Source organism: Pieris brassicae, chromosome 10, assembly GCF_905147105.1.
Source record: "Pieris brassicae chromosome 10, ilPieBrab1.1, whole genome shotgun sequence".
NCBI classification, from domain to species: Eukaryota; Metazoa; Arthropoda; class Insecta; order Lepidoptera; family Pieridae; genus Pieris; species Pieris brassicae.
The window spans coordinates 14544232-14571605 of record NC_059674.1 but is presented as its reverse complement, the minus strand read 5'-3'; the positions used below and the strand labels follow the sequence as shown (position 1 = coordinate 14571605).

Genomic DNA, 27374 nt, shown 5'->3' with positions numbered 1-27374 from the left:
AACAATACACGTTAAGGGCCATTCCTGAGGATGAACCAGTAAAATGTTATAGTTCTGGTAGAAATAGCTCTGATTAACGCAATATCCAGGTACAAGCAATTACACAACAGTGCAATAAGACGCATAATTATTTTATTGATTTTGTAAATTGAAAGTCAAAAATATAAGGGCAGAATTATTATAGCGTGTTTGACCTCGAGGGTATTTTGAGGTGTGTTTGTTTAATGCATTTGTCGCAGACAACTAGCTTAATTAGCCATTCAATTAACAGCCTAGCTTTTTACCTAAACGGCGCCGTTTAACTAACGGCCTAAAAGATATACACACGTAGCGTTTATTACAACATTTAATAAACTAGCTGTTTTTCATGAAACTTTGGACAACACCATCAAGGTTTGCGCCATATTGACAGTTTGAAGAGTTTCTTTTGTAGTTTCAGAGTGGCAAAAAGTGGAATTAAATTTAAATTAATAGTCAACAGGCTAGGCAAGTAATGAAACGTCATTTATCCAAGTCATTTAGCCTAGCTGTTTGATCAACTGGCTGAACATCTTTTAGACCACTATTTAAACGGCTAGGCTATTAATTGAACGGCTAATTAAGATAGTTGTCTCCGACATATGCATTAAACGAACATAACTAAACCTGAAAATAGCCTCGAGGTTAAACGCGCTATAATGTTTCTGCCCTTATATTTTTGACTTTCATTTTAAAGTTACAAAATCATTACGACTCATATATTGCGTACAGTATGCCTTATAAAATAGCACGGGAATAGCGAGGCCACGTTAAACTGACTATTTTTTCGTTACACACGCGTATTATGCATATTAATTATTTATTACAAAAATACTTTTTCTACATTGAATCTTGTCAAAGACATAAAATAAAGGATTAATAATTGGGAAAGGTTAATAAATAGAAATTATTACTTTTTGTTTTTTTTTAATTTGTGGTTGCTTGTTTAATTTTAAAAAAATCTAATGTAATTGGTGTGTGTAAAATTTGTGATGTCATATTTCCTTGTATAATTTTATGCAGAACAGTATTTAGAACGTATAACTAATTTAAAAAAATCGTAAGCGCATGTGTAACATAATTATTTATGAGTTGTGATTGTTGACAACCGACGAAACAATTGTTGTTATATGTTGAGGGTAGGGAATAAAAGTTTTTTTCCCTACCTTGGTGATTGTCGTGTATTTGACATTCTTGAATCTTGTGAAACTAAAATTGTATTAAAGAAAAGCTGTGTAAAAAGGCTAACTATAAAGTTAACTATTATGTACTTAATAAAAGGGCCCGGAACTAGTGCTAGACAGGCTACTCTAAACAATTTGCGGTATTTGCTTTAAAATAAGTGTTTTTTTGCCATAGTCATTTTGTATGATGATTTGCTGTTTTGAAACAGTACCGTGAGTTTGGACACCGGCCTTTTTCTCCCGGCCTACACCCTCTGTCTTCTTTGCCTTTGATGTCTACCGATTCAAATTTAATGACGTAGAATAAGTGATACCTGTATCTTATATTCCAATTTTTTTATTTTTTTATTAAATTTTTTCTAACTTTGTAAAGGCTTTGAGAATCTTAAATAAGGTGTACAATCTATATGGTAATAGGAAAATAATGTATTAATGTGATGAAAATTTTCGCATAAAAAGTTTTGATAGGATAGTCCAAGAATTATCCTTGACTATTAATTTCAGTTAATGTAAAGATTTAACAATAATAGTAATAGCCAATAATACTTTAACATTTAAACACGTTTCTATGTGAATCTTCATTTAGATATCTGTGTGCCCTGTTTTGGTAAAGACCTCTTCCAAAACCCGCCATTCCTTTGCCTGTGTCACTCTCTGTACCACCTGATGTTGCTGCTGGTCTATGCACCTTCTAAGTCGTCTTCCTCATTTTCGTTTGCTGTACCTTGGGCACCAAATAGTATTTTTTTGCTCCACTTTTCTGTTCCTTTTGTCATTCCATTTCCACTTTAGTTCATTTATTTTTATTGTAACATCTGTTACCTTAGTTGCTGTAATTTTTATTTTGTCTATTCTTTTCTTTCCTATCATACATCATTCCGTCAATCTCTGACACACCTGTAGCTTTGTATGCTGCGCTTTAGTGCACCTTAATCTATATAAGATTAGTTATTTAATTCGTTAAGATTTAGTTTACGTTTTATGTCAGTCATAATATATATTAGACTACATATTTATTGTTCTTTTTATAATTATCCATTACTCATTTATTTTATTTTACATAATTAAGCCATTATAAGGCATAGAATGAAAAAAGCAATATGTAGGTATATTTTTAACAAACACCTTACACATACAAATATACAGACGCAGAAATGTAGTACAAAGAGTGAAGGGCCACGTATTAGGCAAGTCTAAAAACGATACCTTACGGTTCTGATTACACTTGTACTACGATAGCATTTGGAAACCCACAAAGCCTGTATAATATACGTTGCATAAAATCTTTTAAATTAAAACTTTTATTAGTTGCAATCAAGGTGCAATCGCAAGGTGCATACGAAATTTAATTAAAAAACAAATTTCATGAGTTACAGTATAAGAGATAACGCTCATAAATTTTAATGCTTGGTATATTCAAAAAGTATTATACTTTTTATTCTGACTTCTCGTCTTAAAGCGATGCCTAACAATTGGTGCGTTGCAAATAAGAAATCCGTATTAACAAATGTTTCTATTGAAAAGATATTCTTCTAAATTTAAAACCTTGGCTTTTGACCATTTTGTCTATTAATTTAAAAGGAACACGTATTCAAAATGACAATTGTCTACACTATAAAATATTTGCAAACTACAACGTATATTTTTCTTGTCAAAGTAAGATTCGAAAGTTTTATTAAAATAAATCGATAAGCACTCCTAAATTTAAGTTTTCCTGGCCCAGTGCCTCAATGCTGCCCGAATAAATACATTTACATCTCCTTACTGCACTTGTCCACCAAATGTTGTCCGCATCAGTTCTTAATTAGGAAGCTACTGATTTTCTATAGATATAGATATATATGTAATTAGAAGACATACTAGTAAGTTAGTAGTACGAACTATTATAAAATGGGAACAATTCAGAAGTTAACCTCTGCTCAATTAAATATGTTCTATTTCTGTAATAGAGCATTTACTTTAACATAGAGGTAGTACTTTGGCGCCTACTAGAAGTTAATAGGACGTATCTATAATATAAAAATGAATCGCAAAATGTGTTGGTAAGCGCATACGCTCTACAACGCCTGGACCAATTGTACCAATTCTTTTTTTAAAATGTTCGTTGAAGTCTTAGGATGGTTTTTACGGCGAGAAAAATTCGAATAATTTCCGAAAAAACCCTAAAACAGCCCTTTTCTTTTTCCCATACAAACGTTTTGTAAATAAAATGAAGAGTCAATTTGAACTTTATTGAATAGCAATAAAGTTCATATTAAATTACAAGCACTCACTGTTGTCTAAGCAATGTCGCGTTCCGAAACACAACAAGCGATAATATCGCGAACCCGACCAAATTGAATAGTCAAAAAATGTGAGAGCTATAGATCATTAGTACTTATTTTTAATTTGATTGGCTTCGCGATGTTATTTCTTTCGTGAACGGCTGGACCGATTTCGCTTATTATTTTTTCTTGTGTTTTATTTATTATTAGGAGAAGGTTCTTATGAAGAAAAACATAAGAACATTGGGCGGAATATTAGAAAATTTAAGAATACTACGTTTTACAACTCAAGCTTTTTTCATGTTAGCCTTATGGCGTTTGACATAACATTGACAGAATGCGTGATGGAAATAAATGCTTCGATCGGAGTTATTATATTGATGAAATACATATGAAATAATTACAGTTGCTAATTGTTTGTGGAATTAATCTTGAAAATTCATGTTTATCATATATTTCTTAGTTATTATACCAATTCGAAATTAATATTCATAGTTAAGACAGGACAACGTCTGTCAGGTCCGCTATTAATTAATATATCTGCGACGCTTTGTCTAAGTTTTTAAGAGATAATTTCGACCTCTTAACCGCTGCTACGTTTATTTATTTATTTTATGTAATAACATAACATTAGAATAATTATGTTAATAAGGCTTGTACCACTTTTACATTTTTATGTATTGCATGTTAGGTTACTCAGTAGTTCTAAATTATGTTTATATAACGAAAATTAGATTTCATATAAAACGTCCTATTAATTACGTTATGAAAATCAAGAGGTATCTCCTTTCACGTTATTTGAAAAGGATACAAGCGCTTGATTGCGTATTAAGCATTCGTTAAATTGTATTGCTTCCTATTGCGGTTTTATCGTGTAATGTGGTTTAATGTATATAAAGATAATATCGAAAGATAAGATTATTTTACCGATTTTGATGAATATTTGTATATTCCAGTAGATTCGACAATGGTTTAGAATTACCATTAGATAAATTTGTTTTATTTAAGACGTGTGTACAGGACCGCTAATCTTTTATAATTCTGCGGTTTTTTTTATTACTAGACACTACTGTTTACTATACTTAACAAAAAAAATCATAAATAATCAATAAATAAGAAGGCGCTCGAGAATTTTGGCTTGTCCAAGGGAGGTGAGACGGTGAGTGTCCACACAAGTAGCATCCCATACCAATGCCATCCATCATCCAAGGGTTCAAAAACATCCCATCCGGCCGTTTGGCTTCGTCTGTAGCGAGGCCTGCTGGCTCCAAAATTGGTGGAACATTGACGGAGCTATGAGAGCGCCGTATGATGTCGTGGCGAGAAAAACGACCTGCACTCTTTTGACCATAGTGTCCAAGACTACTTCAAATCTACAGGGACACTTATGATGTCAATGCGAAGTGATTCAGGGTACAAAAGGGTGCCAGTGTTTGCATCAAATCTGAGACAAATATTAGAAATATTGCCCACGTCATGTCGGACAACTTTGCATACAAATTCAAAGGATATTTACAAGCTGCAACCTTCACCTGGAGAAAGAACTTGTACGGCCAGTTTTAACAACTAGCTTGAAGTTGTTTTATGTTACTAAACATTTATTTATACAATTACGCATTACCAAAGTCAGTTCAGTTAAAATACATTTTAATTCAGGTAGAGAAAGACTACGTAAAAATATTCTTGCACGAGTTATGTTCGGTAGCGGTTGTTGTATGGAGTTGTTTAAATAAAACTCTTTGTTTGAAGCTGGGTAACGACTGACAAAATATTAGCTTATAATTAACACAAAACTAAGGGTTGAGGAGTTGCGACGCTAACAAAAACAAACTTGGCTTATCTGAGGGTTCATAAATCTAAATGACACTTATGTTATTGGACATTATCGGAAACGAGAATCTTAAAATACGATTTATAAGTTTGGTAAAAAGTAAAGGGCTCATATTGGCTTCAAGTGTGACGATCGTTTAACAAATTACTTATTACTCAAATATAAATATATATTTAACTGAACTAATGTAAGGTTACATAACTAAATTTAATGGATAATACTTGAATAAGGAATGATTATCGGTATAAACATCACGCTGTAGATGCATACAATAATTTTGTTAAAGACAAAGAAAACATTGACGATTTAATAGAGTGAATGCGAGTTAATGCCAGTTCTTCTCGCCCGTACGTTGATTTTTAAGTTAATTTGATGAGTTGAATTGACAGTTAATGTACATTTAGACGCTTGGTTTTTATACTGACGTGTACATACGGACGTTATTGAATTGTATCACAATATTAGTTATTGATTTATTTACCAACAGATTATATAAAAGTTGCATCAATTTGGAAAATTTTGAAAAACTGCCGTGGCCCGTTCAGGAACATTTAAAATTATTATTGCGTCGTTGTCATATATCTATGATATTTCAGTCCAGTATATCTATGATATTTTCATCTGCCTCCGTATCGCACGCGGCGTATAGCGTGGCACTGAGGTTTCTTCGCGTTATTCCTGGACTCACCGCTCACTATCTTAATATCATCGTCGTAATAGTATTTATAATATTGTTATTTTAATGTTTATAACATCTATTCTAATAAGTTTCCTTGGTAGGAATCTTTTACTAATAAAAAACGTTTTATTTGACGAAGCTGTCTAAGCTTTTGTTTTGAGCTAGTCAACTTTGTGCAATAAACGGAAGTTGCAGTCACTTTACCAATGGAATTTCACCTTCAGGCGCCACTATCGGCTACAAATCAGACTAACAAAAATAATTACGAACAAAGTATTTTGGTTAAGAAACATTAATTAGAATTTAAGATTATACGCTTAGTTAACTACATGAGTTACGCTATATATAGCATTTATGTTTAATTTCCGGGTCCAAATTAAAGGCGGGAGATAACATTAGGCTCTAACCTCAAACATCACCTCCATAACTCTGTGTTGTCTAAATCCATTTAAACTTTTAATCAACGGGATGAGTCAGCCCGATATTGAGTCTGTTAAATTAATCTTGTCTTGGACAATGCATGTACAATATATTATTAAGTAATTTAGGTTTAGTCTTTGATGAGGCATTACTTTATTATTATTTTTTTATTTATTTACAGTTTTTGTATATGAAATAAAATTTGGCAGCCATCTAGTTTAGGGTATCAGGTCAAGTTTTCTGTTTTATACAATAAGTTTATTGCCAGTTGTATAAATGGGATAATTATCTATACATAAATTCATGTTAGCAAACAGTAAAGTTAAAGAATGCCTAACCCTTTGCAAGAAACCTTGTAATAATTTCATAAGTAGGGGAGATTAAGGTACGGTTTACGTTGTTTTTTTCTTGTTTTCGCATTTGCGTCAATACGACGTCATACTTTTTAAAACCTTTCTAAAATGACCTGAGATGACATATTGTAAGGTCGAATTAATTACTTAATTACTGAAAATTATGTGTTTCATATTATTTATACGAAACAATAACAAACGGCAATACTCTAGTTATCTCGCTTAACGTACACTTGTACGGACTATGGAGCGCCATAATGCACGTGTGGGGGAGGAACATTTTCGTCTTTACCTCCCTAAAATTCTTAAAAATGAAGGATCAGTAAAAAATTAAACTATAAATGGTGCACATAACACTTTTATTTAAACATAACGTGATAAAGATAAAAAATAAACATTTTTAAATTAAAACAACGAACTTAATACAATTGAGATAAACCGACCACATCTTATATTATATAGTAACGTTTCACTCACACACAACGGATTTATTTTAATAGATGTCAATTGTCAAGTTAACAGACAACCATGTCACCATTTGGTTATTATAATTTATTAGATACACAATTTCACTATTATTTAAACTCTTTTATTATAACTTATTAACTATGTGTAGCTAATAAAATTAGTACAGTTTTTTTTATAATCCGTAGTATGAAAGGGAAACCATCATATTTTACTGGACAAGGTGTTCGGTCCAATTATTTCACCAATTTGTGTTAGTTTCCCGCATCAAAAGAGGCACTGCATACCTATCATAAATATTGTACGTAGTACTACCGTCTGCTTAAATTCATGGAGCTGATGAACCAGTTGTTGGAGTTCGTCAATCTAAACGAACTTTGCAAACATCTTGTCCAGTACATTTCCATTATAAGGTAACCTGAGATTTAACTTCTACAAAATCCTATAATTTCGAGTATACAGCTGTATATTAGTTAATAAATATGAGTTTGATTGGTCGTTTATCACTAACACTAAATTGAGAGCCTTCTTGATTGTTTAAAAAAACATAAAGCTGCAGGGTTACTATAAAATTTAAGTCTTAACAATACGATTGTCACTACACGTCCACATTACGTAATAATTATCCTTAAATTTAATTTACTTTAAATACTATTTAAAAATTATTTTTGTGTGAAAAACTTTAGCATCGACACAAAATATCGAAAGAGGGTACAACAGAAAAGATTTTTTTAGTACCTTCATTACTACTTCAGTCATGTTAAGTGACAATAATATTGTAGTTAGACTAGTTAAACTGATATTAGTTTAAGCTTTATAGCGTCCTACATAACGTGTAGTAAATTGTCTATAAAGCTAAACGTAGACAAAATAATAAATTGCAGTGGAGACATTACAATTACCCTTAACTCGATTGTCTTTTATAAAAATCAATTTTTAATAAAATTTATATTAAAAAATCACATTTCACACATTTACCTGCGTTTCGTATATACAAAACCATGAACCAATCGTCAATTGTAGTCTTGAACGAAATTAGCGATGCGATGATATCATTACCGTTACCGAAGTTTGAAGTTTCGAGTAAACGAAAACTATAGCGTATATCGAAACATAAAGTAAAACCAGCTTAGGTTATGAGGATGCCCTTATACGGGTTATAACAATGATATATAGCCAAATTGTGGGCCAAGTTTGTAGACTTTTAAATTGCCTTTAAGCATTGCATTGTTGATATAAAAAATTATAGCTAGATACCAAGTCAGATAACTTATGTACCGATTCAAGTGCGGTTCGCCAATTTCATTTAAGATCACATACATTACATAATCCAATACCAAAACTATAAAAGGCCACGGTATATACATTGTTTCTGCAAATAGCTTATCAATGTCTAATCTTCGATTTAGGTGTTAAATATTTAAAATCACAACTTCTCTAGAACGAAGGCACAGTATTACCTAAAGTAATTACAAGTTTATGCTGTTTATATTATACATCTATGCGCTGCACACACTGTATTGACGTCTCGACTGGGACCAGAAAACTTAGGCAATATTTAATTATTTCATTAATATATTTTTGTTAATAAAGTAAATTTTAAATATCCGAAATGAATTTTGAAGAAAAAAAGGATATCATTATAGGCTGTAGATAAACGATTACGAACTACGACTTGTAATAACAACTGATATTCGATACCGTGTATGCAGCTAAGCAATATATTAGGCTCGAGATAAAACTTTAAATACAAGTTATTTGAAATGACTTAAGGAAGCTCGTACTCTGTAATGAGTTTACAATTTTTCACTTTTCAGTCGTGCAGAGTTGCCATGCTTAGGTAACGCCTCGATGTAGAAAAATACTATCGCTATTGGCAATCCTAATTTATTGATTATAAATACCTCGTACAGCGTCTTCTGTTGCACATGCCGATTGTCTTGTTTACTACATAGATATAATAATAGACTGAACAGTTCGAATAAATTTATTAGAAGAAAGTCTGCTTCATACCAGTTTTGTATATGCTTTATTTAAAACGATTAACGATTACGATTTTGTTATCATATAAAGAGAACAATAACCAACTTTAGTCTACGCTATAAAAGGCCGTTAATCTCTTATAGTAAAAAGAAGTAATATTATGATTTTTTAGATGAGAATTATACAGAATTAGCACCACTGAATTTTACGACATACGCCTTAGCTGCCTTGTGGGCCAGCAAATGCAAGCTTTATCAGTTACAGCATAAAGATAAACTTTTAAGTGTAAGGAACACTTAAAAATCGCTTAGTATCAAGTGTTCTTAGTCCATTTTATATCTATGGTTTAAAGCGAATTGTGGCGTCAATGTCAACTACAAGTTACCAGATCTAAGGCCAAATGTAAACTAATTTGTGAGTGGAATCCGCTCACCTGGTCTCACGTAGATATTCTCGTTGTCCATACAGATGGCTTTTCTGCTAAAAATATTATCAAGTATTTATACATCAAAATTATTAAATGAAAGCGAAATGTATAATAGCCTTAAACAGCTTATAAACAGAAAACAAAATATATGTTAGTTAATCTTCAAATTATAGAAAATAGAGTGAACATGGTCGCTGGTTAAATTTTAGTACACTTAAACAATTTCTCCTGCTAAAAATGTTATTTAAAAAGACAATCTTTTTTTGAGTATTTTTTTTTTGAACCAATTCGACTCATGAAAGGAGCGTACCAATTCTTAAAAGGCCGGCAATGCACGTGCGAGCCTTCTGGCAATGTAAGAGTCCATGGGTGGCAGAACACTTAAAATCAGGTGAGCTTCATGCCTCTTTGCCCGCTGTTATATTAATATCTTTTTAAATTAAATTAAGACTCATTTACCAACCTGTTCTATGAGATTCCCCATTAATATGATGCCTCGGTACAATATATTTCGACTCTTGGAACATAGACAACATCAGGTCTTCCGTTGTCGGATATTCCACCTCATTTATACTCGCGACTAAGGGGGAATTTTCAAAGCTTCTATTATTCGACGGGGACACACTGGACCTAGAAGGGATATCCACAGATTTTGGTCTTCGCAAATCCACGGGCGTCATTTTAGGATTAACGTGCACGTCCTTGTGTATATACGTCTCCGTATGTTCGTTTTCGTAATCGCTATCGTTTCCTTCCACTATAAGCGGCCGTTGAAGCGTCGGCGACTGTATCACTTGCTTCGCGGGTGAACTGGTCGTGGACGTGTCTACGCTCTTCTCTTCTACGTCCGATTCGTTCTTATCGATTTCTGATACTTCGTTGAGCGTCTCGATCGGTTTGTACCTGGGCATACGCAGCGCCCAATGCTCCTTATCTTCTGTGGAACAGGAGTGAATGACGTTCGCCTTCTTTCGCCTATAGAAGAGCATGTAAGCGGAGTTGTTGACTAGTTCGCTGTAAGCGTTTTCATCATCCACGGCCGTCACTCGGGAGTCGTCAAACTTGTACCAGTGATTGTCGTATGGGTTCTTGCAAGCTGCCGTGTAATGTCCCGTTTCTAAGTCGTCTCCGTGGTGGTAACATATGGCATACAGATCGTAAATGTTGTCTTGTGGATTTTGGATTGTCTTGGAGTGTCTCCGCCTTGGAGATCGAGAGTTACCAGGTGATTCTACATTTGTTGTATTTCTTCGGACCAGGTGTGGGGTCATATCAAAGTCGTTTAGGGGAAACTCTACCATTGTTGTTAATTTCGTACTGGTCCGACCCTTAGCCTGTCTATAACAAACAGTAAATATTATACGTACAGCCTAAGTATGTCACCAACATTGGTATTGCCTATCTAATATGATAATCCATGCTAGTAAGCAACCAGAAGGATCATGAATATACGTACCAACCAGGAGCAGTGTGTCTGTTATTAACAAAGACTTTTTTATATTTAAATTGTATTTCAAACTTCTTAATAAATAGTACGTATAGATATAAATGACATTAAAACTAATTTTACGTAACTGATTTTTTACAAGTAAATGAACAAACATTCAACGCTGCGTGTAGCGTATAAGTTTAATTCACTTAACGTTTTTATACATTCATATTGATTTTAAACTATACTCACTGTCGAAATCTTTTCAAATGTATAACAAGGATATCAGGAAGAGACCATAGACCGAGCGTCTTGACAACCGGCATGTATCTTTGGCATTGAGGACACCTAGAACATTAGTCAATTATTAATCTTCTGTGTAATGTCATCCCAACGCCTCACCTGCCTGCCCTTGTCCCTGTATCCCTAGGACTGAGAATGAACATCATTATCCATTTTTCCTTTCTTCTTTTAACATTGGCATTTTAGTCTCTTACATATTTTAATAAGGTATAGAAAATCAAAGAACAGATCAACAAACATACACTGATTATTTGTAATAAAAAACCATGCTTATTCTCTAATTTGCTGGTTAAATAAGATTACGTTAATTTTAATTAAAATCCAATCGTTATCCTTATCCAGTCTTGCCTACACCGTAATAAAAAATTGAATAATTAGAAATTCCTACCATACTTATACTAATTACTACCTCTATATTAATATTTAAATAACTCAAAAGCAACACCTATTCAAACAAAATGCTAGGAACGTAAAGTGTAAATGATTACGCACGTTCCAATTTCATAACGCGTTCATCTAGCTCAGACCATGTAAGGTACAGATATCTATAAAATGTATCTAATAAAATCACAATTCAGTCTAGACCTAGCTTTCATTGCGACATAACATTAAAGGTTGTTATCTGTATTTCATTAGCATTTTTAATTAGGACTTTCTGTCTTGATAACCGGATTTATTAGAAACCAAATCGCGAGCAATAAATTAGGCAAATATAAATTATTGAGAGTAAGTATGTATGTGATCAATGTGCGACTCTCTTTACTGAGGTCGTAGGTTCGATCCCCGGCTGTGCACCAATAGACTTTCCTTCTATGGGCATATTTAACATTGGTTCGCACGGAGATGGAAAATATCGCGAGGAAACCGATATGTGGCAGACCACCTACTTGCCTATTGGATTGAAAAATTATCATGAAACAGTTTCAGAAATCTAAGGCCTAAAGTGGTTTACCGCCACTGATTTATTTTTTATATATGTGAGCAGTGTGGGCCTAGTGGCCTTAGCTTGCGACTCTCATCCTTAAGGTCGTAGGTTCAATCTTCGGCTGTGCACCAATGGACTTTCTTTCTATGTGCGCATTTAACATTGGTTCGAACGGTGAAGTAAAACATCGTGAGGATACCATCTTGTCTTAGACCCAAAAAGTTAACGGCGTGTGTCAGGCACAGGAGGCTGATCACGAAGTTAGCTCAAAACTATATTTTAAGCATTTTCGCCTAGTTGCTGTGCTTGCGATGAGAAAAAAAATCGGTATTCGAACCCTGGCTATGTACTAAGGAATTTACTATGTGAGAAAATTATACTGCTTACGGTGTCTGGAAATGCCGCCGAGCAGGATATAAAATGGGCTAACCACATCCTTTAAATAATAATATACTGGTTTTAATCTTACAGAAAAGGATTATGCAAATATTAAGAACGCATACAGAAAAAAATGAATTGACAGTGCATGAAATCAGATTTAAGTGTGATTATCGTTCTAGAAAACGTGTCTTAATAACGACACACACGTTTCGCGTGCTTTACAGCGTGCGTGGTCACGGTGACTGAAGACAAAAGGTGTTAATTGTCAATAGTATCACAGCTGCAGAGAAAGTTGTTTTATCTGTATTTATTGCCCCGAAGTTGATATCGACTAAAAGATGACGGGTTTTTGCAAAAAAATGACTCACGGTGTCCTCTCAACGTCGGAAAAAAATTAAAATTATGTAAATAATTATAAGTTTTTAATAATAATACATAGTTTCAATCCGTTCACAAAGTGTTTTTCTTAATTTGTAAAAGCTATGTTAACAAAAGACAATACTACGTCCGAACTCTTCCTAAAGTTAATATTATTCGATTTAACACCAATAATCGAAAATTTTAAGTCAATTGCCAGTTAACTTTTTTACCATTTATCAATAGCTGATTTAGTTTGGTCTGATGATGAATTCGACAGATTTACAACTTAAATTACCTCCAAGCATCCTCCTGGGCGAGATGTTCCGCCCTCGTGTAATGAGCAAGACAGGCGTGTAACGTCAAAGGAGCGGCCGCCCCTGCTGCCGACACGTGCACCTCACACGCTTCACCCCACTCGCGTATTATACTACGATTAAAACAATCACTTAAAATTATTCTACTACAGAAATATACATTTAAAAACGATACATATATATACATAATAAATTCATTATTCTGAATATGGAAATTTAAAAAAAAATACATGGCAAAAAGCTATGGGAATATTGTACTGGCCACTAGTCACTACCACGAAGGTTGTATCACCAAGAAGTTTTCATTATTATTTTTAGCCAACACATAAAAATTTTGACCAATTCTGCGGCGGTTTTGGAGCCATCACATTGATATTTTATTTATACCACATGTTTGGGACATTGGGATAAAATATTATTCAAACACTCGCTGGGGATTTATTCAGATCTCTGTATCTGTTTTATGATCATTTGTTGATCTAATAGGCAAGTAGGTGATCGGCCTTCTGTGCCTGACGCACGCCGTCGACTTTTTGGTTTTACGGCAAGCCGGTTTCCTCACGATGTTTTCCTTCACCGTTCGAGCGAGTGTTAAATGAGCACATAGAAAGAAAATCCATTGGTGCATAGCCGAGGATCGAACTTACGACCTCAGGTACGAGTCGCACGTTGAAGCCACTAGGCACTGCTCAAAAATAACGATTTGGATCATAAACATATTGTTAATAAGATATTCAAGACTTTAAGACGTACATTAATTTAGGTGGTTAAATACCTGTCTCTATGTACGGGGTCCCATAGTAGTTCCAGCCTCAGATGTGGATACTTGTCATGAGCGCAGAGCGCCTGTTCCACGTCCAGCGCAAACAATGGGTGTGGCAACTGTTAGAAATATAGTAAACTTTATGTTATTTTACAAGTTATAATAATAAGCAATGGCGCTACAACATTTTAGGTCTGGGCCACAGATTTTTGTATCTGTTTCATGATCATTTGTTAATCGAATAGGCAAGTAGGTGATCAGCCTTCTGGGTCAGTCTAAGGCAAGCCGGTTTCCTCACGATGTTTTGCTTCACCGTTCGAGCTAATGTTAAATGCGCACATAGAAAGAAAATCCATTTGTGCACACCCGGGGATCAAACCTACGACCTCAAGGATGAGAGTCGCACGCTGAAGCCACTAGGCCAACACTGCTCTTTTTTACAAGTTATAGTCCGTTTTTTTTACGAGTGAATATTTCTGGACTTTTTTGCCAGCCTGTAATTTCACATCTAGCCTAAATATAGAAAACCATGTAGAATTTTAACATTTACGCACATTTTATTGGGCTAAAAGCGGAAATATTGGATATTGCGTTTAACTGCGTTTTAAAACTGAGCTACAAGGTTTAAGGTAGTTTAACTGTATTTTTAAAGTTATTTTTTGACGCATTACTAAAAATGATGAAAGTACATTTTTACGATCCGCGCGTACACCAAACCGTCACAAAAAACCGACACCCTGAAGTTAGCTATAGTCAACATTTTCGTTTTTTCTATTGTTAGTGTCATTTTTTCTATAAACGTTTTATCCTGTTACGCCAAAGAAGTATAACTTCTCACGCGTGTACGTAACGCGTACGCACACACACGTTTTTATTTTTGTCAATTTACGATGTAGTGCATGCTGTTATAGAAAGGTATGTTTGAACGTGGTATGTCCAACAATTTATAATCAAACAAATAATATCGGATATAACTCTCAGCACCTTGCAAGGATAGTGCCCAAATGAAATCAAATAACAATTTAATCACATAGGTACGTATACCGTACCTCAGGCAACAAATACGCTGGGTCCCTTGGCCGATGAGCTTCGGCAATTCTGGCCTTAAAGATATCAGTGCCTTGGGCCGTTTCCAGCACCCGTTCAGCTACCACTTGGCACATCTCCTTCAACATCAGCTTTTGAAGATCTTCATATGAAATCTCGCGAGGAACTTGCATTGCGTATGGGGAACCTGGGACGCAAATTTCCAATATCTTTATTTATATACAAAACTAGAGTTAACTCCATAATATACATTTCATTTAGATACGTTTTCCATAAAAAAACAAAGCGTTTTTATTCAAAATATAAAGTTGAACCAAATAGCCATTGAAACACGTTTGCAGTATATCAAATAATTTTTCGAACTTAACCCAACAAAAGTTATTTTAAAACTCTCGCAATGCCAATTTGTATGCCTTTTTGTAAAAGAACTTTTTACAAACATTTCTTATAAACTGTCTCCAGGTTCAAAGGCGTAAATTATCATTATACATATACAGGCATACAGTCAAACTAAGACTGAGGTGTTTAACGTCATGACAGTTACAGTATTAGACCTACCTATTTCCTCAACAGTATTGAAAAGAAGCCATTCACGAAGCCACATCAACTAACATTTATTGACATTCTAAATTAAATAAAAAGCAATTTTCGAGAAGAAAAAACGTCATAATAAATGTCAATATTGTAAACTGTAAGTACTGTCGCTAAATGTAGTAGACTCGACATTTGATAGCGATTTTTAGTACTTCTTAATTCAGAAAAAACTAATAATAAACATCATATATTACAATTACGATAATTGAAAAACAAACTATGAAATTATGGTATTTAGATAAATTATAATTATTAAGAATTGTTCATATCTGTAAAATCTGCTGAAGAAATATTTATTATACGACAATTGAAGTCTTATAAATGTGCGGATGTCAAATATAATTATTGTAATACATACCAAATCGTTCGCCTTCCAATAAATTAACCCAAAGTATGAGGAGATATGGAGTAGTTGGTGTTTGCAGGAGCGGTGGGGCCTCCATACAGTAAAGGGCTCCGAAGTCAATTCCAGCCACTTCCCAACCACTGCGAGCGTTACACCAACCTGGAGATAACGTTAAATTCAACTGTGTATACTAAAAATTTACATTACAAGAGAATAAAAATCCGACTTCAAAAAATGAGGAATATTGTTGCAACTAGATTTTTTATTATATTTAGACTTCCGAGTACGTATTTGAAATTTTCATTAGTAACTAGCGGGCCCGATAGAAGTCCTGTCTTAACTATGAATATTGTTATTAATATAACAACTCCGATCAAAGCAAAGTATTAAACGATATTCATTTTTCTTACGTCCTTTTTGATGATATTTGCACGCACTGTCAATGTTATGTGAAACGCCATAAGGTTACATCAAAAAAGTTTGCACTAAAAAAAATTGTCATCGTAACAAATGTCAGGATTACATAATATTGTGGTTGAGTATTCTTATATTTTCCATTTTTCCGCGCACTTTTCAGATTTTTTTTGTTTTATAAGATTCTCCTGACAATAACAACCACAACAAAAAAATAATTAGCCAAAACGGTACAGCCGTTCACGCGTGATGCCGTGACCAAGGGAAATATGGATTCATTTATATACATATATATATATATATATATATATACGTTTGCCTTCAAATTTCTCGGATACTAAGACATATCGAGATCCTTTACTTCGAACACAGTCTAAGTTTGATCATCATCGGTTCAGTAGTTTTTGAGATATATCCACGCTTTTCAAAGGACATTATATATATATTTATATATATAATGTCCTTTGAAAAGCGTGATTGAAATTGAAATGTATTATATATATTAACAATGCCCGCACATTGTCTATGCTTGAAAAAAAAAGAATAATAAAATAATTACTAAGAAAAACACTTTTTGAACGGATTAAGCTATGTATTATTATTAAAACTTATAGTTATTTACATAATTCTAAATTTTAAATTTTTCCCACGTTTCGCGTACTTTTCAACGTGCGTGGTCCGTTCCACCGTTCAAAAAGTGTTTTTCTTAATGTTGAAAAACTTTTTTAACAAAAGACAGTACTGAATAGTTACTGTTGACGTAATCACCAAATAAGGAAATCAAAAGCGATGATGTATCAAAACATTTGTTGCCGGGTTGCCTTACCAGTCTCATTAATCTCAGCCAGTATGATGTGCTCCCTGTCAATGCCGGTGTCTCCGTGTAACGAAGTTCTCAACTCGTCCATTGTAGCGGTGGGCGCAAGTTCTACTCCGATACGCACTTGCCTTGGTTGTTGGTTTACATAAACAACCTGTTGACGTCAAAAAAAATGAACGGAATAAATCAAAATTTTATTTATTAAAGTACCTCTATAGGTGTGGGCTTCAGATTTCTGTATCTGTTTCATGATTATTTGTCAATCTAGGCAAGTAGGTGAACAGCCTCCTGTGCCGTTGACTTTTTGGGTTTAAGGTAAGCCGGTTTCTTCATGTTTTCCTTCACCGTTCGAGCGAATGTTAAATGCGCACATAGACAGAAAGTCCATTGGTGCACAGCGGGGATCGAACCTACAACTTCAGGGATGATAGTCGCACTGAAGCCACTACGCCAACACTGCTTAATGTAGTACATTTACTACATACACTTTACTATATGTATAAGTATTCTAAAATAAAATTTACAATATAACTATCTTTCGAAAAAGGCTAGTTTTTCCTTAGTAATATTGTTCAGTTGATCACCAAATATATCAAGTTATATAAGCAACTTACAACTCTGTTGATTATAAACCTTGGGAATGAGTAAAGGACGACAATGTGAAAGTTCTGTAAGAAACTGTTTTATATTTGACTAACAGTTTATACCTAGGAAACATTTAAAATGTTTAGAAAATGAAAAACGGCTTAATGTAGAAAGTTGCCAATACTTTTATTGTTTTGCGTGTTTATTACGCATCGTCGCATTCGATGGAACCACTGAGAAAAGAAGTGGGCCCATACTTCCTTAGGGGTCTCTTTTATGGCATTTTCGTACGTTTTCACCGCATCTTCAGGGTTTGTAAAGCGAATTATTTCGAATATTATCTTTAGTTCTTGGGTATAAATGAAATTAACAGGGCGTCAGGTCAGGACTGTATGGCGGATAACTCATTATCTCGACACCTACCATAGTCAAATATTCACCAGTCCATGCGTAGGTGTTTCTGGCTGTCGGTTAAAGTATGGGGAATCCATCTGGTACAAAGCTTCCTGAAGCCTAAATGTTCGTGTAATGTTTTTTGAACTTCACTCATACCAATGCCTAGGCTTGCCCGTATCTGCTGGTTTGGTCACTGATTGGTCACTCTCTTATCTTCCTCTCATACACTCATGCGTCACACACCACTGATGTTATCTTTAGTAGTCGCTGTTAAAGAACGTCTCTTACGCGGATCATTATTGAGATTACTACGTCCACGCTTAAACTCGTTAAACCAATTGTAAATAGTGGCACGAGATGGGATTTTCTCGCGTTTTATTTTCACGTGTAACAACAGTTTCAGATTTGCCGCCATTTCACAAAAACAAATGACTAATGAATGCAATATAGTACATTCGGTTACAAAGAGTTCTAAAATTGAAATTCAAAAAAAAGTTTTCATTAGCATTGTTTCTAACTGGCCAGTTCTAAACATTTTCAGTGTTACCCACGTATAAGAACCTTAGGCAAATAAGAAAGATTTCTAAACACAGTTTAGTTTTAATACGTACATTAACAGGCAGTGGTGAAGGCTGCACGGTGGCGGGTCGTGTCGGAAGTTGTACACTGACGCAGTGAAACGGATCGAAGGTGCATGAAGTTCGCTCGCATTTCGCACATGTCAATGCAGACCTGAAATTATTTTAATAAAGTAAAAAACGATGTGCCCTAGACAGATTTTTTTTTGCAGAATGCTGAATTGGATTTGTATGGAATGAGTCACTTGATTATATAGCTCTCCCATTATTTGTAACGTTAGCAAAGCCTTTATGCCACAATACGGCCATAACGTAGTAGCGCTTACCTTGATCAGAATTCGTAAAAAATGACACTAAAATACATCGGCGTATCGTAAATTTGTGGAGCTTTGGGCTATTACGGGGAAGTCTCCATAAGAAAATACACCTACCAAAAACAATTGACGGGGAATTCCCTGCTCCGTACCCAACCTTATGATTGGATTTTTTTAAATTTCAGATTTATTTTTAAGTTAAAAAAATCGCCTATTGTTTACAGTGGGGACTGGGGGCACTTTGTATCCACGGGGTCCTGGGTTGCAGAACAAAAAGCCCTTATATAGATCACATAAGCCATTTGAATATTTATCTTTATATTTTTTGACTTATTAGTTACCTTACCGCTTTAACTATTAAACAAAAGCGGACTACGGGATTTTAAATTGCTATAATCAACACTTGTGTATTTATAGTCTAAAAAAAATATTGTTTTTAACGAAACAAAATTTTTTAATATACTATTTAGAGAATTGCTCTTTGTTGGTTAACATTGTTAAAGGGATGGAAAATTCAGATTTTAATTCCTAATAATAATAATTAGGTTGTCCCTAGTGTGGGAAACAGCTTCCGTTTTAAATAGCAACAATGTGTTTGTTTATTATTATTAAAATTCATTATACAAACTATGAAATCGAATATTACCTGTACTGGGCTTGGAAAACTGCTTGTACAAAGGAACTGTTCCGACGTGCGTGATTAGCCAACGTTTCCGCTGCCACTACCTCATCTGACTTCCCCATCGTATTCTAAAATTATATTTATCACACACACATAAGGTTCAAATTTGAAACACAATAATAAATATCAGAAACATGTCGCTTAAATTAACTTATTGTTCGTTAGGCAAATGTATGGTTGCTGTTTATTACAATATCCTTATAAATCAAAAACTTAAAGATCAAAAGGCGCAGGCTTTTGATACTTCTTCTGACCCGCTATACGTCCTTAATTTGACAAATAGGAGAAAAAATGCGTGGTTTTTTTTAAACTGACGTTCAACAGTACATAGTAACATAAAAGAACTTTGATGATTGGAAGTTACATATCCCGGAGGTAGTCAAAGCAGACAGTCTTAAACTAAATTTGCTTATATTTTTTTTATCATCTCCAGAAGATAAGATCTTAATACTAGAAAAGTATAATTATAAACACATACTTTTAGCAACATACAGCAACAATTATGATGAATTTTGCTGTAGAGATCAGGAAATGGTAAAACGCATAAAACTTACATGTATGAGAGTGTTTATTTTATATAAAATATTATTATATTACATTTACATCTACAATTTGTTTCCTTTGAAATACTTTTCAATATACACGGCCGTTGAACTGTAGGAATGACACAACTTTTATAACTTACTTTAATAGTCTTATATTTTTTCTTGGTTGCTGTATTCAAGTCTTCATGAACTTTATCAAGAAGCCAAAAGAGAAATTCTTGCGCATCATGTTGACTATTTCCTCTATATTGAGTACCGTGTCTTTCAACAGCAGCCTGGAAAATAATGGATACATTTTAAAAGTAGATATGTGTCTGTTATTTTAGAATTGTATTAAATCCATATCTGATTTATCCATTATGGTTGCCCAAATCAAAATATTATATGAGTAATTTAAATTATTGTTACTCATAAACACTTTACAATTAAGACAAGAGAATTTGACACATTTAATACTAATTAACATCTAACTAACTACATTTTTTTAGAATACACATGAGTCATTTACATTATTCTAATTATATTTAAAAATACAAAAAGGTATGCAGGTCATTGTCGTTAATAATATGTTTATAATTAAATTTATACCTTAAATGCTACACTCATGTCAGGTATATAATGACAAGACCACAATGCCTTCAGCAACGCAGCTAATTGCTCAGTCACCTCTCCGCGTGTACCATACTTTTTTGAGTTAATTTTATTCCTCTTTTGCAAATCAACCTGCAAAATTATTAGTATAATTTAACTTAATGTTGATATTTCCCATTCTCAAATAAAGTATACCAAAGTAAATTAATATGCCTGTTTTAGATTTTCTTTTTAATTTACATAATTTGTGTATGGTCTCTTTAGTTCAAAATGGGGTAAGGTGGCATGCAGAAATCTGGTTGCAATCAATTTCTTTAAGTGCAAGTAGTCAAAGTGAGGTTTTAATAAACTAACTAAACAGTTTTTTTCTGCTACTAGAATAAGAACATTTTGTTTATATAAGATAAATTTTCACACCATAAATTTTCACTCACTTTACACTCACTTCACTTTTCAATTTAATAATAATTGTCATACTGTATATTGACAATACAGCTTTGCTCATAACAAAGGAAGTGAGTTTTATTTAAATATAATATATTTCAACCTTGCTTTAAATTAATCACAAGGTTACCATCACAACAAATTATAATGTATGGTAACTGTTTGAGTGCCATTGGTTTTTACTCATGTATGCCTAAAAATGCCAAGACATAATTTTAGCACAATCCTGGCACTTTTGGCACATACACACAGGAATGTGATCATGCACCTCAGCACTCGACAAGGCATAGTTGCTATGGTTAAATATTGATTTACTTCTCAGCTTATAAAACCTCTTATAAAATTTGGTGATCAAATATCTCAAGACTAGGTGAGTCTTAATGATGTTTTCAACCATTTCAATAACATGGTCTTATGCCCTTTATTTGTGACATACTATGCTATGAAAAATCATTGTGCAACTTAACACAAACTTCTATTTGATCATCATATTTTTTTTGATATCATTAACTTTGCACTAAAAAAATCTAGAGATACATATAAATTACCACAATTACAACCTATTTTCAACATTTACCTTATAAAAATCAAGTACGAAATATTCTGCTATAACATCTGTGTGAGAGAGACACTGAAGGACTGCATTCATGTAACAAGTATTGCCATGGTTTTTTATTCCAGTAGCTGCAGGAGTAGTACCAGGCGGCCAGGGCGGCTCTCCACTACATGGCACTCTGTCACTGTTAACCACTTGACCAGATTTTACCTACACACACAAAAATAGCCTTATAATTGTATATTTCTTACACTGTTAAGATAAATAATTACAGATATAAAAAACAATTACACTACGTACAACAGTAGTATTTACAGTACTCATATGCTGAGCTATTTTGTTTAAAAATATCTTCCATGATGGCCTTCTGAATAACTTCCTTTCTAAGCCACCCTCTTCTTTATTAGTTGTGGCCAATGGATTTGCACTGGAGGGCTTATTGTCAGAATCGTTGCCTTTATTTTTACTAGAGCTCGGTTTAGTAGTACCAAATGGATTGCGAGGCAAGGTAAAAGTACGTTTAAGTCGGGATCCTTCCACCTGTTTTGATGTCATATTGGATTCTGTAACTTCACTTATCAATTCACTTTCTGAACATGATTTTAACACTGTTGATAAGTTACTAACAGACATATTAAAATAGAAATCTTCTAAAATTTACATTTAGTTAACATTAAGATGATCTTTATAAATTACGAAAGATAAAAACATTAATTAACTAGGTAGATACATGGTTATTTTTAAATTCACTCTGTAACCAGGCTAAGGTATTTCGACAAAACTAGCCAAGTTATATCAAGACTGCGTATAATGGCAACTAAGCAGTCTTACTCATATTATATTTAATATTAATAAAGAATCATATAAAAAAGAGCAAAATAACAGAGGGAAATCCAAACAAAACGTGCCACCATTGGTCGAAACGATAAAATGATCTAATTGTAATAATTAATCTTATCCTATCACGAAAATGATACTACTGTGATGCATTATTTTTCTTAGTTCTAATTTTGGGGAAAAGGTGTCTTCCAAAGATGCCTATTCATCTCGGTCATGTGATACTTCTTCCATCCACGTTGTGTTATTTAAAGTAGAATTACAAGTTATATAGTCCAAGTTATGTAAGAAAGAGTGTAAGAAATAAAAAAACTTTTTTTTTTAAATATTATTTTCTTTTCTCATAATCGTACACCATTGTTTTCATAATTGTACTTTACTTTATAGAGTTTCCTTCTAATATGTTTCTTTATATAATTTATAATGTTTTCTCACTCCGGTACCACACAATACTTTTTAGAGTTTTTTAATAATTATTTTTAATCATTAATAATCAATTACAAAAATTCAAATCGTATGAAAACAATTACGGTTACATGAAATGAAATTGTCTGAACGGTGCATGAAACATGTCATAAATGTTAAATTATTAAAAGGACTGAAAAAAATATTATTGTAACTATGCGAACGATTGGGATCAGCCATATATATATATATTCATGCCAATTTACATATATTTTCTTATTATCTATGCTAATTTTTTGTAGGTTGTTCCAATTATATAGTATTTGGCCATGCTATCAAGTGTCAGTAAGTGACACTCAGTGATAAGTCTGAGTGTCAAACTGTCGTTCCCGCAGTTTTTTTAATTTGCAATCATGATATTAGTGAGCTGCCACTTATGGTTTAGTGTTACGAGTTATGTACGATGTCGGAATTATTCGTAATTAATATTTTTTCAAGTGCTGTGTGAAAATTAATCGACAGTATTGATTATTACTACAATAATAGTGAAAGTATTACGTTAATTTATTTTGTGTGAATACTGTTACGATTTATTAATAATTGTGGAAATGGAACTCTAAACTGTATCATTATTCTTAAATAATCAAATTTCATATTTTTGGACGACCCGCTATTCTATGTACTAATAATGAATGGGATTGTGAATTTAATGAAACCTAAACGTGTGACCTATACTTCACCCCAGTAATATTAATTGTTCTCCTATTGGAATATGGGTGAATATTGATCGGGGTATTTTTATTAATAATCGTCTACGTTTTGCTAACAACAATGTCGAAGTTTGAGAAACTCAAGCTGCTGATTTGGAAAAATTTTCTTTTGCAAAGAAGGCATAAGTGGCAGACTGTCTTTGAAATTGCGTCGCCAGTAGTGTTTTCGTTATTTTTAATTTTAATACGATGTCTCGTTGATCCGCAATCGAAACCAGCTGAATCTTACCAACCATTTCTACCGACGTATTTTAATATGAGCAGCAGACACATGTAAGTTCATTTTTTACAATTATGACATGCTGTGTTCTACAGAATCATTTACTTTGAATCATATATTTTTCGTAGGGGAAATCTAACATCGGCAAAACGAGAAGGAACTCTTGCGTTTTCACCAGAGAATCCATTAATACGAAACGTAACGAAGAATGCAATGGCCACAGTTGCATTAGATAACTTAGGATTTCTGGCTTTATTTTTTGATACTGGAATGCTACCTGATCCTAAAGGTTTTGAGAATGCTCAAGAATTAGAGAAAGCCCTAACCCAACCTAATGCTATGAATAAAATTCTAGTTGGAATTCAGTTTAATGATAATATGGCTAGTAAGTAAATAAACCTCACTTTGTTAACTTTTAACACTATTATTATAATGACTAATTAAAGTGCAAAATTATGACCAAACAAATTATCTCAAAAATTTCTTTTAAAATTAAGAATTCTATATTAGTAAAGAATATTTCAATTTAATCAAATTTATGATGCTTATTCATCCTTTATACATTTCAATATCTTTGTTTAGTAGTTATAGGATCTTGTGAAACCCGTTTTTGCTTTGTCTGATGTCTGCATTATTGCTACATTGTAGTAGGTTTTAACATGGCCTGATCTTAGGTGATATGATTCATGTTTATATTAGGTATTAACCTTATAAAAAAATCCTAACAAGTTATTTAGCCTTATAGCAAAGGACAAAGAGTTTTTATACCTAAAGTTATAATTTACAGCAAGATATATATTTTTTTAATCTAACTATATTGTTCCTATGCACTACTATTGCATTAACAAATAGCTTAAAAGATTTTTAGATGTTGATAGCAAGGGAAAATTCTTTCCACAAAAGTTATAGTTTTGCTTTGGATAGAACACTGATCATTAGCTTACCTAGCTTAATAATGTCTGTACCGAAACATTTATATAATATATAATAAATATTTAGAATTTCTTTCATGTTAATATTTTTCCCAAACTGTTTAAATAGCTATTTAAAAAATGTGTTACTTAGAAAGTACATGTACATATTCATATTCCAGATGCTACAAAATGGCCAGACCATATTGATGTAACACTAAGATTTCCAGCTGTAATGAGAACACCAATGTATGACCACCCTCTTAGGTTAAGTTGGAGAACGAACCTACTGTTTCCTTTGTTTCCACTGCCAGGACCCAGAGCTCCAGAAGACATGTATGGAGGTCAAACACCAGGTAAAAATGTGACCTTTAAAATACGTATAACATTACCGAGAGTATGTATTCAAAAACTGTTTTCTTTAGTATATTCAAACACTTCTAAATTTCGGCGATTTGGATATGAAGCCACAATAACGTCGCGCATATTTATCAAAATTTATGGTCAAAAGCGCCGTGCGTATGTTTGAACTTTGAAAGCACCGCCAATGTGGTGTGGTTCAGACATGACCTTGCGTGTTTTTATTCGTATTTGAAATGGGCGGGTGTGACCCGATACAAATATTGTATTATCCGGAATCGAATCCACGTTGTGTTACTAAGACAACAAAATAGGAAATTTTGCCAAGATTCTTATAAACGAATATATAGTCAATTGTTTGAAGTGCCTACGCGCAGCAATTTTGACACCTCACGGACAATTTAGTTTACGGTACTCTAATAACAATTGTAATCGAACCATAAAATTATTTACTAAGTTATTCAATCTGTAATGTGTACCTGTTGAAATTCAGCCTACCATCGTAATTAATTACTACGAAACAAATATTTTTCAGTTTTTGGGATTTGTATATATATTCCTTCTAAATAGCAATAAAATATGTTGTGGTAGTACTGGCTTTTATGGTGTAAATCAAAACTGTAGGTATATTTGTGAATAGGAGCTAAATTGAAAAAAAATTCACAGGTTACTCACCAGAAATGTTCTTAGCTGTCCAACATGCAATTTCACAAGAGATAATTAAACAAAAATCTGGGAAACCGATAAATACAAAAATATACTTACAAAGGTTCCCACAGAATGCGTATAGGAAAGACGACCTATTGGTGGCAATGGAGAGATTTATATCTATGATAATTATGCTCTGTTTTGCATATACTTTTGTTAATACTGTGAGAGTGGTGACGGCGGAAAAGGAATTGCAGCTAAAGGTTGGTTGAACGTAAAACTTCATTATCTATATATATACAGTTCATTTACTTTCATTATCATTGCAATATTCATGAATTATATATGCATAATGTCAATAGAAAAATGTCATTGCTAATGAGCAACAAATGTGTACAAACCATAACTGAGTACGTAAAAGTCGTACTCAGTTATGGTTTGTACTCGACATGTTCGACCCGATGTTTTCTAAACGTTATTGTCGTAAACTGTTTCGACTGTAGTACAGATTATTAAATGTGCATAATCTCAATAGTAAATGTCATTCGTCATTTGTATTCGCGTCTCTTTAATCTACAGGAATGGGAAATAGCATTTGATAACGTTAATATTGACATCAGTATTTTTAATTACTACAATTGATGTTCATATTACGCCTTGGTCCAACAAATTGTATCTTATCATTATGTAACAAAAAATGAGTCATTCGACCCGTTTATGGTATGTTAGTTTAGCTTTTAAACTGTAATGTTTATTGTTTAAAAACTTTATTCTTTACAAAAAATGTATTTTTATTTACATGAGAAAATTAATATTTACGAACGAGATACACGTCCCCATCAGTCCTAATTTTAGCCTACTAGCTTCTGATATGTATAGTTTTTTAATAAACAAAAAGTATATTTAAAGATGTCCAACAAACATCATGCTCTTCCATATGTGGTACTAATTCAGACCTTATTATAATATGCATAGAGCATTTAAGATACTGAAATAATTTGATTTTTTCTAGGAAACTATGACAATAATGGGTCTACCGTCATGGCTTCACTGGCTCGCTTGGTTTATAAAACAGTTTTCGTTTCTTCTCATATCCGTCGTTCTCATGGTGATACTATTCAAGGTATGTATTAAATCTATTTTATATTATACTTTTGTTAAAAAATGCTTTTAAAAAATATACTTTTTGATGTTTTGAATCCTTAATTTTTA

At 33.1% G+C, this 27374-nt stretch overlaps 2 protein-coding genes across 3 annotated transcripts in view; one reads left to right on the top strand and one right to left on the bottom strand.

The window, feature by feature from the left end:
- Positions 1–7094: 7094 nt before the first annotated feature.
- Positions 7095–22731, bottom strand: LOC123715049 (ubiquitin carboxyl-terminal hydrolase 31). Of its 2 annotated transcripts, none has more exons than XM_045669840.1 (14): positions 22312–22731; positions 22033–22221; positions 21009–21143; positions 20561–20695; positions 19840–19943; positions 18913–19033; positions 17327–17474; positions 16099–16245; positions 15149–15333; positions 14112–14218; positions 13318–13449; positions 11306–11401; positions 10088–10962; positions 7095–9677 (listed from the first exon to the last, which is right to left on the bottom strand). In XM_045669840.1, exons 1-14 carry the CDS (start codon positions 22642–22644, stop codon positions 9637–9639), a joined length of 2748 nt encoding a protein of 915 aa, XP_045525796.1. In that variant the 5' UTR covers positions 22645–22731; the 3' UTR covers positions 7095–9636. The 2 variants fall into 2 exon arrangements, with proteins under 2 accessions (XP_045525796.1, XP_045525797.1); XM_045669841.1 differs by having other exon boundaries at positions 7095–9674.
- An 897-nt stretch (positions 22732–23628) lies between these two features.
- Positions 23629–27374, top strand: part of LOC123714934 (phospholipid-transporting ATPase ABCA1) — a 38571-nt gene continuing 34825 nt past the window's right edge. The window contains exons 1-5 of the mRNA XM_045669626.1: positions 23629–24296; positions 24372–24628; positions 25337–25510; positions 26181–26425; positions 27175–27285. Coding sequence (XP_045525582.1) covers positions 24085–24296; positions 24372–24628; positions 25337–25510; positions 26181–26425; positions 27175–27285 — 999 coding nt within the window. The 5' untranslated portion in view covers positions 23629–24084. The remainder of the gene's footprint in view (positions 24297–24371; positions 24629–25336; positions 25511–26180; positions 26426–27174; positions 27286–27374) is intronic.

Coding starts and splice junctions, on each gene's coding strand:
- LOC123715049 (XM_045669840.1), bottom strand. CDS start 22,644: ATGTCTGTTAGTAACTTATCAACAGTGTTAAAATCATGTTCAGAAAGT. Junction 15,334..16,098: donor ATTGGAAGGCGAACGATTTG/GTATGTATTACA, acceptor TTTGCGTCCCAG/GTTCCCCATACGCAATGCAA. Junction 13,450..14,111: donor GACCCCGTACATAGAGACAG/GTATTTAACCAC, acceptor TTTTAATCGTAG/TATAATACGCGAGTGGGGTG.